This window comes from Lepidochelys kempii, chromosome 8, assembly GCF_965140285.1.
Source record: "Lepidochelys kempii isolate rLepKem1 chromosome 8, rLepKem1.hap1, whole genome shotgun sequence".
Lineage (NCBI taxonomy): Eukaryota > Metazoa > Chordata > Testudines > Cheloniidae > Lepidochelys > Lepidochelys kempii.
In genome coordinates this window covers 97,694,305-97,710,130 of record NC_136387.1, presented here as the reverse complement: position 1 = coordinate 97,710,130, position 15,826 = coordinate 97,694,305, and the positions used below count along the sequence as shown (strand labels likewise).

Here is a 15,826-nt window from a genome sequence, read left to right as displayed (position 1 = left end):
TTAAAAGGTTAAAAAGCTTTTATTACAATGGGAGTAAGCCCGTGATAACCTGACACAAAACCACAGACCACACTTAACTGTTTAATGCTTTAATAGCGAACAAGGATTGCATTAACACCTTACCACTTGTGGGCCAAACTCACCCTCCACCCCTTATTACAGAAAGCAGCGCTGATGTGTTAAGTGCTCCGAAGTGTCACAGTACCAAGAGCTGTTTCTCCACAAAACAGAGTATGCAGAAATGCTTGGGGGAGGAGAAGGAGGGCGGGGAGGGCAACATTAGCATTCATAGCACCTTACTGGTAAACAAGACAAGGTTCCATCTGCAAGGATTTCACAATATAGATCGGAAGATAAAGAGAAACTGACCATTATAAGCAAGGAAAGATGATCAAAAAGTGAAGAAAGGGATGACAGCCCTTGGAAGAACACCACATGCAAAAAATTCGAGTTGTGTTTTGGTTTTGTTAAAGGACAATTTCACAAGTCAAAGTCCAACATTTCTCTACCTAGAATATGAATTCTAACACATTCTCGTTCTGCCTTATCTCATCTATGTTTTCAAAGTATTGCGAGATCAGAATTTTGCAAATCCTCTGACAGACAAGCTACACACAGAAAACAACTATGAAGATTAACTAGTACCTGTTCTTGGTAATGAAATTCATTAGCTTCAATCTTCTGGATCTCTTCCCAAATTCTGTAGGAGGAAAAAAGTTTCACCATTACGTTGCAACATTTATTACCAAGACACGAATGAAACACTATTTCTAGGCAAGATATCAGAGTGGAAATTCAAGTCAGCTTCTCTGCAATAATTCTTCATACATCTATGAGACCAGGTGAGAGGTGCACTCAAAATACACATACAACTCGTTTTATCTGGGAATCTCAAAAGCAGTTTACCCTTGTCAGTTGGCCCACATTATTCCTACAAATAATCATCCCCTTATTATAGATGGAGACAGTGAATCACAAAATAGTCAAGATCAGACAGCAAGTTAGTGGAAGAACTGAAAACTGAACCCAGAACTCATGACTTCTAGTCTCAGGCTCCAACTACTACACCACATTCAGAAATGCTTGAGCTTACTATTTGGGAAGGATGTGGCATGTAGGGATGTCTTTAGCAAGTCCCTAGGACAGAATTCTCCACTTCTTGTTTTTTTGTCTCCCACTAAGGGCATGTCTACATGCTGAGCTGAATCAGTTTAACTGCAGTATTATTTTAAACTAAATTTAGTTAATCAGTGTAAAAGGCTGCATGGATACTTATTGCACTTCAGGCTTACTTGGTCTACCTTAAGTCTGTTAGGAACAACTTTAAGTTAAACCAAAATAAACTGCTCTTAGACAGAAAGAAGTGTCCATAAACAGGAGCTAGCACCAGTTTATATTGGTTTAAAAAACAGTTTAAGGTAAACCGGTGCTATTTTTCCAGCCCTAAAATCAGAGCACTTGGGTCATTCAAATGGAAATGACTTAAGGTAAGAGCACATATGGTTGTGCTCTCTGAACACTAACCCTTTCCCTAAAGCATACAAGAGCAGTCAGCAAACCCCAGTCGGTGACAGTTACTGCTCCTCTGCAGTTTATCATATTGCCTTTTTATGGTGACCTACAATTCCTGGGGCTTTTTTTAAACCAAAGCTTCCCCCCGACCACCACTACCACCACTGATTCTTTGCATCTGTTCTCATATATATATTTATCAAAAAGTAGAAAAAAATACAACACACTACAAAGGATTTAAATGGTTACCTTTTATCTGGCCCTCTTTTCTGCAACATCTTCAGATACTGAAATACAACATGTGCAACCTGAAGACAAAGACAAACTGATAAAGTTTTTTGACATTTGGAAATACCAAAATGGTCAGAAATCCAAGTTGCAATAAGGTTTACCTCACAGAAGTGCTTGTAACCTTCATCAGTCAAAGTCACAGAAATGCTGAAGATAGAGTAGGTGGAGTTCTGTTCAAATCCTGTCTCACCATTTCCTCCATATAACGCAAGGGCCCAAAATCTATTGAAGAATTAAACCCAGTATCCATTATTCCAGTTAAAAGCTATCCTGAAATACGGCTATAATTACAGTACGCTTATTTCAGACTTGCATAATGAAAGGACTGCCTGAAGGACTTGCAGAGATACCAAAACTGACTGCTAGAAGATACCTTTCTACCAATTCACAAAACACAGTGCAAAGCTCTGAGAAATAAAAAATTAAAAACAGGACATTCTAGAAGGGCATACACCCTCTTGAGATTTATTTAGCATGAACCAAAAATGTTTTTTAAAGATCAAATATGCTGCTGGAACAAATCATGACTACTTTGTTTTCCCACAAGTGCTGATTACATGCCTGGTTTTTACACTGTAGGAACAGTGCTTCTTACACTGTGTTATCCAAATACTCTGTAAGGGAAGCAATGAACTTTCAGGACCATGATAGGTAAGAAAAATAATTCATTTTCTTTACATATAAATTTGCAATTCTGAATTCACAGAACATCTCTATTCTCAACGTTTGGGATTTGAAAACCGATTAACAACAAGCATTTTGTTCATGTTTAAAAGTAGTGTTACCAGCTTAATCCTCAACTCTAACAAAAACAGAGGTTTCCATATACAACTTTTCAGCTGGAGTGCTCCAAGTGTCAGTCTCCAATTCTGGTTGCATTTTTTGTTTCTGGTACCAAGACAAGAAGGAAGTAAATTCTCAGAGTATCCTAAACTACTTAAATAACATTGCTGCCACAAACTTGAAAGGAAATTACCAAGAAAAGTTGCCTCTTCTTAATCTTAGATCAATTTTCCCAAATATTTTCACTTTAGAATATTATTTTTCACTTTATTACAGTGGACAGTATTGATATCTGATACATACTTTTTCCTAAGAAAGGAAAGAACACTGCCTTTGCCTTCATGTCCCACTAGCCAGGAGATATAGTGAAGTGGCTTTACCCTAAAACAAAAAAAGTTTACAATGACAAGAGGTAAAACTACCATCTTTTATGCGAAGATCCCAAATCACCAGACAAACAACTCCATTATACACTGCCCAATTCACCCGTGACAAGTGTCATCTTTAAACAGCATCTCTATAAAGAGATATCAAATTGAAAATAGAAGTGGAATTTAGGTAGACAGAACATAATGACTCAACTGAAAATAAATCAGGACATTGAGATGAACAGCTCGTTTATTGATCATCAATTTAAGCTTAATCTGTATAAAACAGATTTAAATCAGTTTAAGAGTGTCCACACAGGGGTTTGCACTAGTTTATTTAGATTAATTTTAACACACCTTTACTTAAGCCAGCACAACTTGCAATATGAACAAATCTTAGGAGCCTCAGTTATTTAGAGGATTTTTTTTTCCTATAGTCAAGCATGTGTCATCAATAAGATGTTGTCCAACTTCACCTGTAATGCTGATCCTGTGGGGGAAGTGCCCAGGTGATGCTCAATGAATGAACTTTTCTGACTGGAACAACTGAACAGGAAGAAATGTATTAATTAAATGCAAATACAGTACTACTCCTGTCTCTAAGTCTGATAAATCAGAAGTGGGCAAAATATTGTATTTAATGCAGAAAGTAATGGGAAAAATATATAACCCTACATTATTAAAACAAAAATAAATTGTCCATTTTAAAACAAAGAAATAAGAATCTGCACAGTGATATATACAATTCCAACTTAGAACACTTAACAATACAGAAAGAAGAAATCAGTTCACTCACCTCTGTAAAGTTTGTGAAATTCTGGTGTGTCAAAAGGCTGTGTCAGGTGACCAAAGCTTGGCCTGGGTAAGCCACTTTTAAAAAAATAAATAAATAAAATAAAATAGAAGTATGTAGCATGATGTTTACTTGTCATGATCCAGGTTCACAGAGGCATGTACAAGCTGCTTTATGCCCACAGTCCTGAAGTGATGATCACCTCAAGCCCCTAGAGAACCAAAATGTCTAGTCTTTTGATGTGACTCTGGATTAGGGCACAAGAGCTACAAACATCCCGAATAAAAGGAAACACTACATTCACCAGTCCTCTGAGTACTTCCACAAACCCTGCCCCCCAAGTTTTGGGCATATCACTCCACCGATGGCACCAAACCTCCCAAAGCTAGCATGGAACAGAAGTTTGGAGCAGGTGCAGGCAAGAATATCACAAAAACCACCACACCTTGTTAAGTGCCTGGTAGGTTGTAAGAGCCCCTTGTTTCCCTATCCCTCTTTGATTTCTAATAGAGATATTGACATAAATAAGTAAACAAAAGGGTGCCATCTTTAAACAAAGATTATTCTGTCAGCAGGAACTTGCAGTTTGAGGAAGAGTGTGTAAGTCACCCAGTGTTCTGTAACACACCAAGAAGTGTTCACACCAGGTATGAGATGGGGGAAACAGTCATTTTCAGCCACAAATTGGTAAGATTGTTTTATTTATATTATTTTATTGTTAATTGAGGGGATACGCCCTATAAATTCAGCAATTTTAAGGTTAAGACAACATTTGGATTACGTGCCCATTTTAGACAGCATGCTACAGTGGATTATACTGTATTAGTTTGGAAAGCCACAATTAAAATCTGTTGTAGCTATAAAGATGGCAGCTAACAATCACCACAAACCATTATTCAGCTGTAACTTGCTGCCATTTATCTAACACAAAGCAGTGATGTAAGATTTAGAATGCTGTAACTGCAGATTATAATTTACCATCCAACCACAGCTGGCAACAAGGCACCAGCACAGGTGTAGCAGATGCCAATCATGCTCCAACTTCAGGCAGATACCCCATAGCATCTTAAATGCTTAAAACTTGCTATGCAAAAACATTAAGAAATATTTAACCAAAATAAAACCTAACTTTTAACCTCCAAAGTCAAACAGTATTCAGTCAGAAGAGGATAATTTCCTCAATAATGGAGAAATGCCATTTTTAAAATCGCAACAGTTTTGAACAGTGCATGCATGGAATTTTGTAAGTCTTCAATGTAATTTCACAGCTTCCATGTAAGAAAGTAACCAAAAAAGAGTCTTACTTATTTGGGATCGCTGAGAAGATTTCAGTCACCCACTTTTCCAAAGTATCCAGAGTTTCTAGTAAGGAGAGAAAAAAAATACACCTTACTGAAGGACAAAGGCAGATTCTCATGATAAGGGCAGGTTACTAAACCTGCCCCATTTGCCCAAGTTAATTTAGGGAGACAGCAGGCCAGTTCTCTCTAAATTGGTAAGTGCTGGAGTGCAAACATCACTTTTTTAACAGAGATGGAACTAACAGAGATGCAGGGCTAGTGGTTCCCATGCATTTCTTCCAATCACAAGCAAAACCAACAGAACTACTATCAATGTAATCTGCCTTTTGCAAATACTACCCAAGGCCAATGCATCCAACTTAGCATGTTTTCCATTATTATAGTAGCATCTATAGAAGCCCTAACCTGGTAGGTACTGTACAAAAGTCTGGTAACACACAGACTCTGCCCTGAAAAGCATACAGTCTAGATAGGAAAAATAAAGGTCAGAAAGGAAAAGGTGGTATCCCCATTTTTACAGATGGAGAACTGAGGCACAGAGAATTTTAGGCTCAAAAGCAGCACTTAAGCCCATACCTAACTTCAAGAGTTTGCTTAAGTCTATCCCTATTCAGCAAAGGACTCAAACACATGCTTAACTGAACATGATAAACTCCCTTCAACCTCAAGCTTAAGAGCTTTGCTGAACTGAGACCTAACACAAGGTCCATCAGGATGTCATTTATAGAATGTATCAGCCCAAAGTACAAAATCATTTCACTACTGAAATGTTGTCACTTTCACCTGCATTCAGTTGTGGTGTGTGCCATGCAGTTTTGCCCAGGACAAACCCCTAATTCCTACTGAAAAAAAAGTCACAGAATCTCTAGTCTCCATACAGAGAAAACGGATCTTCTGTGTGAAGATCTCACCTGAAAACACACAAAAAGCAAGCTGCTGGAAATCAACATAAGGACATCAAAGACAGATGAGAGTTTCAAGTCAGGATTCAAGCTTGTGGTTCCCTGGTTAGGTATTTCACAACTGATGGTTAGAACTCCAAGACATTCCTAAAAACTAATTTAAATGTTTAAAAGCTATGCACATAGATGCTTGCCCAGCAAGCCTGTAGAACAATACAAGTCGCAGACGTGAAGCACTATGTAAGCAGATGGGGCTAGAGCTAAGCTGAGACTTAAAACAGACCACTATTTCAAAGCAGTATATAACTGACTGTATATAAGCAACTGCTGCTGTTACCTTTAGATTGGACGACTAAAGTCATATAGTGAGCAGAGTAATAGCGCTGCCAGAAATCCCTCAGCCTGGTGTAGGTATCAATATTATTCATTTTAGGCTCATGTTTGAGTGTCTCTGCATTGCCTGTAAATATATTCAAAAAATGGTCAGTTATCTGGATACTGATATGCCACAGCCTCATATAACATAAGATCACAGGACCCAGTCTTGGACTCCTTGAGTACCAAAAACTCCCAGTAAAGCCAACAGGAATTCTGTACATGCAAGGGATGCAGGATCTGGCACAGAGTGTTCTAATGGCATAAATACACAAAGAAATGCTGAAAACATACACAGGACTGTTTAAACTAATGTTAAGGTTCTGTATTAACACACAAAAACAATTGCCAGAAAACTGAGAGTTAAAGGAACATCAACTTTGAAGTTACACTTCACTCAGTTTTTACTTAGTATTGTAACAAGTAACAAATATTTCAGGAAAAAGTGTTTTCTGTCTGTTCACTTTGTGCACCGTGGACAGCTCTTGGTGTATGGCCTTTTTGTTTCCCCTATTTATGCAACACTTTCTCCCCTATTGCACCACTAATTTAAAAGGAAAATGTGATTGTAAAACTGAACCAGTTGTCAGGAGAGATTCAGCTGTAGATGTAGCACATGGAACTACACTCCATTTTTTAACCTGACTAGATTTCAAAGCTGATAAGGTTTAACACAAGCATTAGATTGTAACTTACGCACAGCAGCACACTTGGGACTTGGTGCAGAAGGGCTCTCCTGGGACCATATGAAGTGCATTCTCTCCCACCCACAAGGCTGTGGAATGGCAGAGAAGCAACTCTTCATCTGCTACTGCAGCCCTGAGACTGAACCAACTCTTCTGAAATACCTTCCTAGACTCAGTCCTTGTGAGCCCACATGTACTTTTTCTTTTATGTCCAGATACAAACCTTATTTTCCCAAGGATTTTTAAAGGAAAAAGACAAGAGGTTATACAAACCAGGGCTTCCCTAAAGAGCATCACCAGTACGCTAACACAAACTGACCATGAGCCAGTCTAACTAGCACCAGCTAAATATTGAAAATATATTAAATAGATGTTGCACCTTTTATCCCAAAGTGTTTTACTGTATTCAGAATGAAGAACTGTTTTCACGCATTTCAACTGCCACCAGATTTTAGTGCAATACTACAAATAATCCCATATCGTTAAGACATTTTACTACCTTTTCTAACACCACATGTTTAATGAAATCTTAGAGTGTCAGAAAAGAACATACCCCAAAAGAATTTCTTCATAGGATGCCCAGGCCTGGCAAGGCTTCCAAACAGCATTTCCTTTCTGTTTGCATCAGAGGGTCTTGCTAGTTGATACTCTGTTAATTTAAAGCATTAGCACTGTATAAACATCACTATGTGAGGCAATGTTGCTATGTAACTAATACTAACCTTGAAAGGGGATACATTATATGGAGCAACACTGGGAGCATTTTTTGCCAGGCACATGAAGCAGCAGTGAAGTAGCTGAACTACATCACTTCTCCCCCCCCTCCCCCCCCCGGCTCAAAATGGACGAAGAAGAGAACAAAACCTCAGTTCATTGCTGAGAAGCCAAGTATGGGGAGGGAAGGGAAAACCAAGGGAGGGTGAGGGGGGAGAGAGACATTTAGTGCCCAATCCTGCAACGTTTTGCATGCCCTCAACTTCCATTTACTGGGAATGGAGAACCGGCAACACCTTGCGGAACTGGACCTTTAAAAAAGAAAGTACAATAGAACTATCCCTTGTAATTTATAGCAAAAGTTTATCTACCCTGGAACTCCAGCAGGATTAAGAAATCAAGATTGAACACTGAGCTGCTGAAGCATGAGGGATTCTTAGACTGTTTTAAACTCTGTTTTAGTTAACTTAAATTTAACTCAGCCCCCTGAGAAGCACTTCAGAGAACAGACGTCCTTGTTAAAGATCATATTCAGTGGAAGGGATGAGAAAGTTCACAATACACATTTGGGGCCGTTAGTATGTCCTCTAACAAAATCAGGGAAGACCATACTTATAATTCCTACCTTAAAAAACGAAGAAAAAATATTTTTAATATTTCCCTAAAAACTCACCCCTTTCAGGTCTTCTTTATGTATCAGAGCATCAAAAAGCAGCAGCAACCATTTTCACCTCTTTGCAGATTACCTCTAACCTAATTCTTTTTCATTCTGTACATCAGTTTTGTTTTGCTTTATTGATTTAGCGAAGTTTTTCAGACGTGCTTCTGTCAGGTATATGTACTGCCTTATTGTCAGAAAACTTAGGTACTCCCTGCCCAATTAGATACTACTTTGGGCTTTACTAGAACATGTGGTGAATCAGAAGTGGAGCATATTTGAGGGAAACAGTATCTAAATAAATTCAGTACTTTAAGTGGGGAGTTTTGCAATATATTGTTATAACAAGCACCAAACATTCTAAAGAATAATGGTGGAGGGGGAGGGCGCAGGGGTGGGGAATACTGCTGAGAAGAACATTACACTCACCACTGTCCACAGCCTCAACTTCCCGGTCAATTGCATCCCTGATCATTAGTGGGTGAATGAAGAACTGTGCCCACCTAAAAAATAAAGAAAAATGGTAAATTTCATTCTCCCCCCCCCCCCCCAACTGTCTAGTGAGCAGAACAAAAAAAGATTTTCTATAACAAAAAAACCCTGTTTTTGTGACAAACAACAACATCCACTGTTTTTACATTTAGAATTTCCATTAAGTCAGAAAGGTTTTATTCTAAACTACATTTTCACCAGTTCTTAAAGCCTTTATAGAAAAATATATAAAGCCAATTAAGCATTCTTAAAAACTAAAAAAAGCAAAGGCCCTTAGTCTTTGGAGTGGAAGTGCATTGGTAGGACATGGTACCAAAGGATGCATGGTTATCTGCCTTTACATCCCAAGAATGATCATATCAGTGGTCCATCGAGCCTAATTTTAGTCTCCAACAGGGCTACCAATACCAGATGCTTCAGTGTATAAGGGATTAAGCATTGAATTTTTAAATTAAGTTGGACAATATCAATGCAGTTGTTAGGTGATTTGATCTTGGAGTAATTGACAAGCTGTTTATGTATAAGTACATTTTTAGAGACTGGCAAGAGCTTTGGATAGGTGACCTTTTATTGGAGACTAGAAAACAATGAAAATAAACGTCTAATTATTTTTTAAAATCCTATTCAGCTTTTTGCTTTAACATCCTGCGGCAAAGCGTTCCATAGCTTCATTATCCATTGAGCTAAAGAATATTTCCTTTCATTAGTTTGTAATCTGTTGCCTTTCACATTCATTAGCTGCAGTCATTCTTGTATGAGTAAGGTTAACAAATTACTTTTTCTATACCTTATATTACTTTACAAACTCTATCATATCCTTTCTGTGTCTCAATAGCCCCATTCTTTTCAATCTCTCTGTATAAGAAAAATCTTAACATACCTCTAAATATTTTTGTTGCTAGTTTCTAGACCCCTTCAAGCTTAAAGGGTTGAATTCTGCCCTGAAATCAGTGGTTCTCAAACTTTTGTACTGGTGACCCCTTTCACACAGCAAGCCTCTAAGTGTGACACCCCACCCCCCCCATATATTAAGAAGTAACACCATTATAAATGCTGGATGCAAAGCGGGGTTTGGGGTGGAGGCTGACAGCTCATGACCCCCCATGTAATAACCTTGTGACCCCCCAGAGGGGTCCTGACCCCCAGTTTGAGAACCCCTGCCTTAAATGTTTGCTCATAGCTCCCATAAAAGTAGCACTCCCATTGTGTGTACGTTCTCGCAAACTTTAGCTCAATCAACATATTAATGGCTTTGATAAAAAACACACAATTGCTGTGCAGACTACTTTCCTCCTGCAGGAGGATGGGGGGCAAGAAGTGGGAAATACCTGTATTAAAAATATTAAACTTGCACTTCTAAAAAGGAGAGGATATTTTTCTCCTTATGGCAGGAATCCAGTTAGAATGGTGGAGCTTTATTGTGCTACCATATCATATGGCCTGGTGTGAACAAATTCAATGATCTTTCATGGCACTAAACATGTACTTTCTTGAATAGTACCACATAAACTAGAGTTTCTGTAAGACTGAAGATTTTCTCTTTTTTGAAGAGAGACTTAACCAAAAATTAAACAGCTTCAGGGGGCACATATTTAAAAGGAACAGGCCACTAAAAGATTCTAGCTGCAGCTCTCCTGAGTAATTGATAAATGGAATGAACTAGAAATGGCAACAACAGGAGGCTTTACTATAGAGTCCTAAAATATAGCCAACACGTTATCTGCAGTAAACACACATTGTGAATGTATAGTTACACAGCCCATGGCAGCAAGCCTCCCAGCCCAGTCTGATAGAGTTGGACTAGCGGGGCTTGCATTAATGCCCTAAAAATAGCACGTAGACAGTGCTTTGGGGGCCAGGCTCTGAAGCCAAAGAGGGCAGACTTCAGAGCCCAAACTCCATCCTGAAACACAACTTCAAAGTGCTGTCTGTGATATTGCAGTCCATATGTTTTATGGAAATATGTTTATAAGTGTGAATATGATGTAACTGGAATATGCTTCATGCAAAAGTTCTCTTCTAACGTATCATTACAAATTTTATAATCTACTGAGTGTGTTCATCCTATTTGTATGCATGTATCCTTTTTGTATCTAAAACTAGAAATATGAAGTATTACTCTGAGGTCCTATTGTAATTATGCAAAGTGTGAGCCATCAATGGTGGCTTAAGATCTTGCATTAACTAGAACAATTGGTTATAAATGGCTCAGTTTACTTGTAAGCCTTCCTGTGTTCCTGTGAGTCAGCCGGAAAAAATGGAGGCTTGGGGACTCACAGGATACGTGAACATGTCACCTGATACTGGAATCCATCTTAAACCTGGTGCTTTTCCATTTAGAAGGAGAGGTGACAAAAAAAGACAAAAGATTCCCACCTTGTGCCAAAGGCATAAAAGGCGGTGGAACAGAACAAAGGGGGCTGCCAGTCATGAGAAATCCCCTAGTTACCACCTGAGCTGGAACTAACAAGAACTGTACCGGGGAAATGATTGGGCCCAGACTAGAAAGGAGTCTAGTCTGTGAAACTGGAACATCTCTGAGGGTGAAATTTACCTGTATTCAGTTTCTTAATGTATTAGGCTTAGACTTGTGTATTTTGTTTTATTTTGCTTGGTGACTTACTTTGTTCTGTCTGTTATTTCTTGAAACCACTTAAATCCTACTTTTTATACTTAATAAAATCACTTTCGTTTATTAATTAACCCAGAGTAAGTGATTAATGTCTGGGGGAGCAAACAGCTGTGCATCTCTCTCTGTGTTACAGAGGATAGACAATTTATGAGTTTACCCTGTATAAGCTTTATACAGCGTAAAACAGATTTGGGGTTTGGATCCCATTGGGAACTGGGTGTCTGGGTGCTGGAGATAGGTGATTTGCTGAGCAGTTTTTGGTTAAAGTCAGCAGCATTCGGGGTGTGGTTCTGACCTGGGTCTGTGTTGCAGCAGACTAGCGTGTCTGGCTCAACAAGGCAGGGTTCTGGAGTCCCAAGCCATCAGGGAAAACGGGCTCAGAGGTAATTTCAGCACATCAGGTGACAGTCCCAAGGGGGTCTCTGTGACCGAACCCATCACACTGTCTACATACTATTTTAGAGCACTAGCCTGAGTCCGTCCACTCAGACTGGAAAGCTCACTGCCACAGGCTGTGTAGACATACCCATTGAAGTCTTGCCTCATCTTGTAGCAGGTGCACAAATCACCTTAATCGCAAGAGAATTAACACAACTGTGAGGTACAGCTGCAATCTCAAAAGATAGCAAGAGATCCAAAAGATAGTCAGTCCCTCCATCTATGTCATCTGTTGCAATAAGGAGACCGCTAAAAATTAAGCCACCGCAGGTTCCCTTCAATCAGGCCAAGATAAAAGCAATGCAAAGTTACACACAGTCTCCTCAGGCAGATAGAGATCATGTTAGTCTATTTTAACCTATCCTTTTTTTGGTATGATCGAGTTACCTGTCAAGTGCTTCTTTAAAGTATTTCCTCTGTACATCAAACTGGAAGACTGTCCGCTCACAGTCAGTTGAGGCATTGTCACTGCCCCCATGTTTCTTCAGGAACGCATCAAACCCATTCTCATCTGGATACTTCAAACTGCCCATAAACACCACTGAAACACAATCCATCAAAATTAGGGAGATTTTATAAACATTTGATTGCAGAAAGACAGAGGCATCACCTAGAACACGAAGTAATTACATACTGATGGCCTGATTTTCCACTGCCTTGCATTTCATGTAGTCATTTACACCTGTAGCAAGTGGGTGTAAGATGCTACCAAATAAGAATAGTAGCATTTTACACCAACTTGCCACAGACAAACAACTGTACCATGAAAAGCAGGCTGGTCAGTTACTGTGGACCTAACATCATTCAATAATTCAGGAATATGAAACGCTTGTTCTCAAGTATGTCTTAAGCCACAACTTGACTGAGTACCCTGATCTGAATTCGGCCCTAGTGGTCACTATACAAAGGCCAAACATGCAAGCTATCGATCACCACCTCCCATGAGCCATTTGTGGGCTCATCTGCAGGTGTATTCATTAAGGAAAGGTGATATCTTTTATTGGACCAACTTCTGTTGGTGAGAAAGACAAGCTTTCAAGCCCCACACAGCTCTTCTTCGGGTCTGGGAAAGGTACGCCCAGCATCACCCAACAGAAGCTGATCCAATAAAAGTTCCTCATCCACCTTGTGTCCTTAACATCCTGGGACCAATAAGGCTACAACTACACTGCATACAGAAAAGGAGAGAGAGGTGAACTAAAAGGGAAAAAATTCAGGATTGATGGGACAAAGCCTCTAAATTTCCTCCTAGTCAAGCCTGTTTGACAGGAAAGTCAAGATTTAAAGAACAAGCAAGAAGCCTATCCTGAGGGAAACATGAGGCACAACAATAAAAACAAAGGTTCTGGTTGTGCTCTCACATACACTGATGTAAATCAGGAACAATTCCACTGAAGTCAATGGAGTTACATGGGTGCAAAAGCAGTGGAAGAGTGTGCAAATCAAGACCAACGGTTTTAGGTTTTTTTTGTTGCTGTTGTTTTTTAAAGTGCCTTCTCTCTCATGTGTATTTCCTAGGACTACCCATGAATATTGAAAAGCTTACAAGATAACCTTTAATATACACTTTAATAAAAACCCATCTTGCTTTGTTTTGGGAGACACCCCCTCAAATTTACAAGAGCACAGAAAAAAAATAACCACTCAAAACCAACAACAAGAAAGAAAAATCCACCACTAAACTAAGGCTCTCAAAAGAAAATTTTAGAATTGCTATTGGACAATGTTTGCAAAGGAGCAATTCATTGAATCAAATGAAAATAGGATCAGGGAAAACAGAACAGCTGAATTCAAAATTTTGCTAGAGACCTGCACATCTAACCAGAAAAATCAGAATCAATCAAGCATGTTTTTAGTTCTCTGAGAAAGGCCTGGTCCACATTTAACAACAGATTAAGTGTTAGAAAGCAGAGTTTGGGGGGGGCGATATATACACACACAGCACTATGGTCACACAGATACAAAAAGCTACATTTAGACTTAGTTAGGTTACTTATACTGTCCAATACTTAAGGCCATAAAAATCTACAAAATACAAAGTTAAGGAGTTAATTCTCATGACTCATGTATACATCTTTTTATTATATGTTTTGCATTCTCCCTTATTAAACTGTATTATTCCAAAACAGTCGCCTCCATACTTTAAAATTGAAGCAAACTGAACTTCAACTACATTTTATACCACTTACAACCTATCACAACATTTTAGATAGGAAGAGTTATTTTGTATGCAAACAGTCATTAATCAAGTATTCTACATTTAGTTGGAGTTCAGTGGGGAAAAATCTCAGGCACACGAGATTTGAAATGGGAAAAGATTAATTCTGCAGTCTAGAACGCTGCTTTTTTAGTGTCTTATATAAACTCAAACCACTTGGCAACACATTTTTCACTGAAATAGGAAAATGTGAAATATAAGCAGATACATACTGTGTTCCAGAAAGTGTGCTAATCCAGGTAGGTCTTCAGGGTCAGAGAAGCTGCCAACAGCAACACAAAGGGCAGCTGCAGACTAGAAAATGAACCACAGTGTCATTTTTCAAAATTTTATCTGGTAGCAATGAATCCCACACCAACCAAGCAGTTACCCTATTCCTCCCAGGAATAAAAGAGGAAAATGGACCAGGACTATACTATGTTTCATTCTGCTGCTATTCCTGCTGCAATCACGGGGTAAGCACTGTGTCCATGAGTAACAGTACAAGCTCAAACCTGGGCAAAATATGGGGTCTCACATAAATGTGATGAAGGCAATATAAATACAAAGATAAATTAGATAGGGGGGACACAGGCATAGAAAACTAGCCCACTTGTCTGACCACAGCACTTCAGAGTTTGGGCCTAGGCAGGAGTCCTCCGTTTAACAATTTTTCATTTTATAGAATTAGTACATACCTGCTTTTCTGTACAACCCCTCTTTCTTGTCTCTTCCTTTTCTGCTAGTTCTTCCAATTCACTGTCATCAGGGTCATGGAGATCCTCATCATCTCCACCATCATCATCTTCGTCATAGTCATCGTCGTCATCAGCTTCTTTGTCATCTTCAATCTCTGCTCCAGAGTCGTCATCCTCATCACTTGCATCCTCAGATTCATCACTGTCCTCCCCCTCCGAAGACACCACAGAAGGGGCAGTGTCCATGTTATTTAAATCCGAAATCAACAGCACACACAAGCCATTTTGTAATTTGATGTACCTATAAGAATAATTATACGACTATTTAGACTTTTCACTTGTTTCCTAAAACCTCTGAACCTCACAGAGAGTTTGAGTGTTTCTGGATTTGCCACAATTGTTCTGGGCTCTTCAACTGAAGTTCCTTAGTCAAACCCTCTAAATCAAAACAACTGAAGATCTAAAGCAAGATGAATAATTTCACCATGCAAAAGTAAAACCAGAACTTAATCTACCAGTACATTTTTTTACTGTTTAATTAAATATGCCTTATAAGCTGACATGGGCTTAACTTTTATAAAACAGTCTGCACATACATTAATTCCTACATTATTAAAGTCACATACAGTTAAGGATAACAAGGCCCAATCCCCAATTTAGATTTTCCAGATCTAGGTTTACAAAGTATGAAAGGAAGGTGTAATATGATTAAGATTCATTGTGTTTTACTTGACAATTAATCGTTATATGAGTGAATTATTGGTCCAACTTTTTTTTTTCCCCACACAGATGCAAAATATTTGCTTGTTAAGTGCTCAGGCTGACATGGTAGCGTACATTATATGAAAAGCTCTACAGGTATCAAAGTATGACAGGAATGTGAGGTATCCAGTGTTATTGTACACCTGTTGGTTGCAGACTATATGTGAGGAGCATTTTAAGATTTAATGGAGAGAAATGGAAGTAGCTCAAAGCACTAGCAGAAG

General features: G+C 38.8%; 1 protein-coding gene across 2 annotated transcripts in view; it reads right to left on the bottom strand.

Annotated features, from left to right (window-relative positions):
- NRDC (nardilysin convertase) overlaps positions 1-15,826 on the bottom strand; it is a 42,836-nt gene that overhangs the window by 21,785 nt on the left and 5,225 nt on the right. For both annotated transcript variants that reach the window (XM_073357722.2, XM_073357723.2), the window contains exons 2-14: positions 14,841-15,141; positions 14,376-14,457; positions 12,333-12,486; positions 8,813-8,886; positions 7,565-7,660; positions 6,288-6,410; positions 5,052-5,109; positions 3,751-3,824; positions 3,431-3,500; positions 2,890-2,967; positions 1,905-2,025; positions 1,762-1,820; positions 646-700 (exon numbers count right to left, since the gene is read on the bottom strand). In XM_073357722.2, the coding sequence (XP_073213823.1) occupies positions 646-700; positions 1,762-1,820; positions 1,905-2,025; positions 2,890-2,967; positions 3,431-3,500; positions 3,751-3,824; positions 5,052-5,109; positions 6,288-6,410; positions 7,565-7,660; positions 8,813-8,886; positions 12,333-12,486; positions 14,376-14,457; positions 14,841-15,141 (1,345 nt within the window). The remainder of the gene's footprint in view (positions 1-645; positions 701-1,761; positions 1,821-1,904; positions 2,026-2,889; positions 2,968-3,430; positions 3,501-3,750; positions 3,825-5,051; positions 5,110-6,287; positions 6,411-7,564; positions 7,661-8,812; positions 8,887-12,332; positions 12,487-14,375; positions 14,458-14,840; positions 15,142-15,826) is intronic.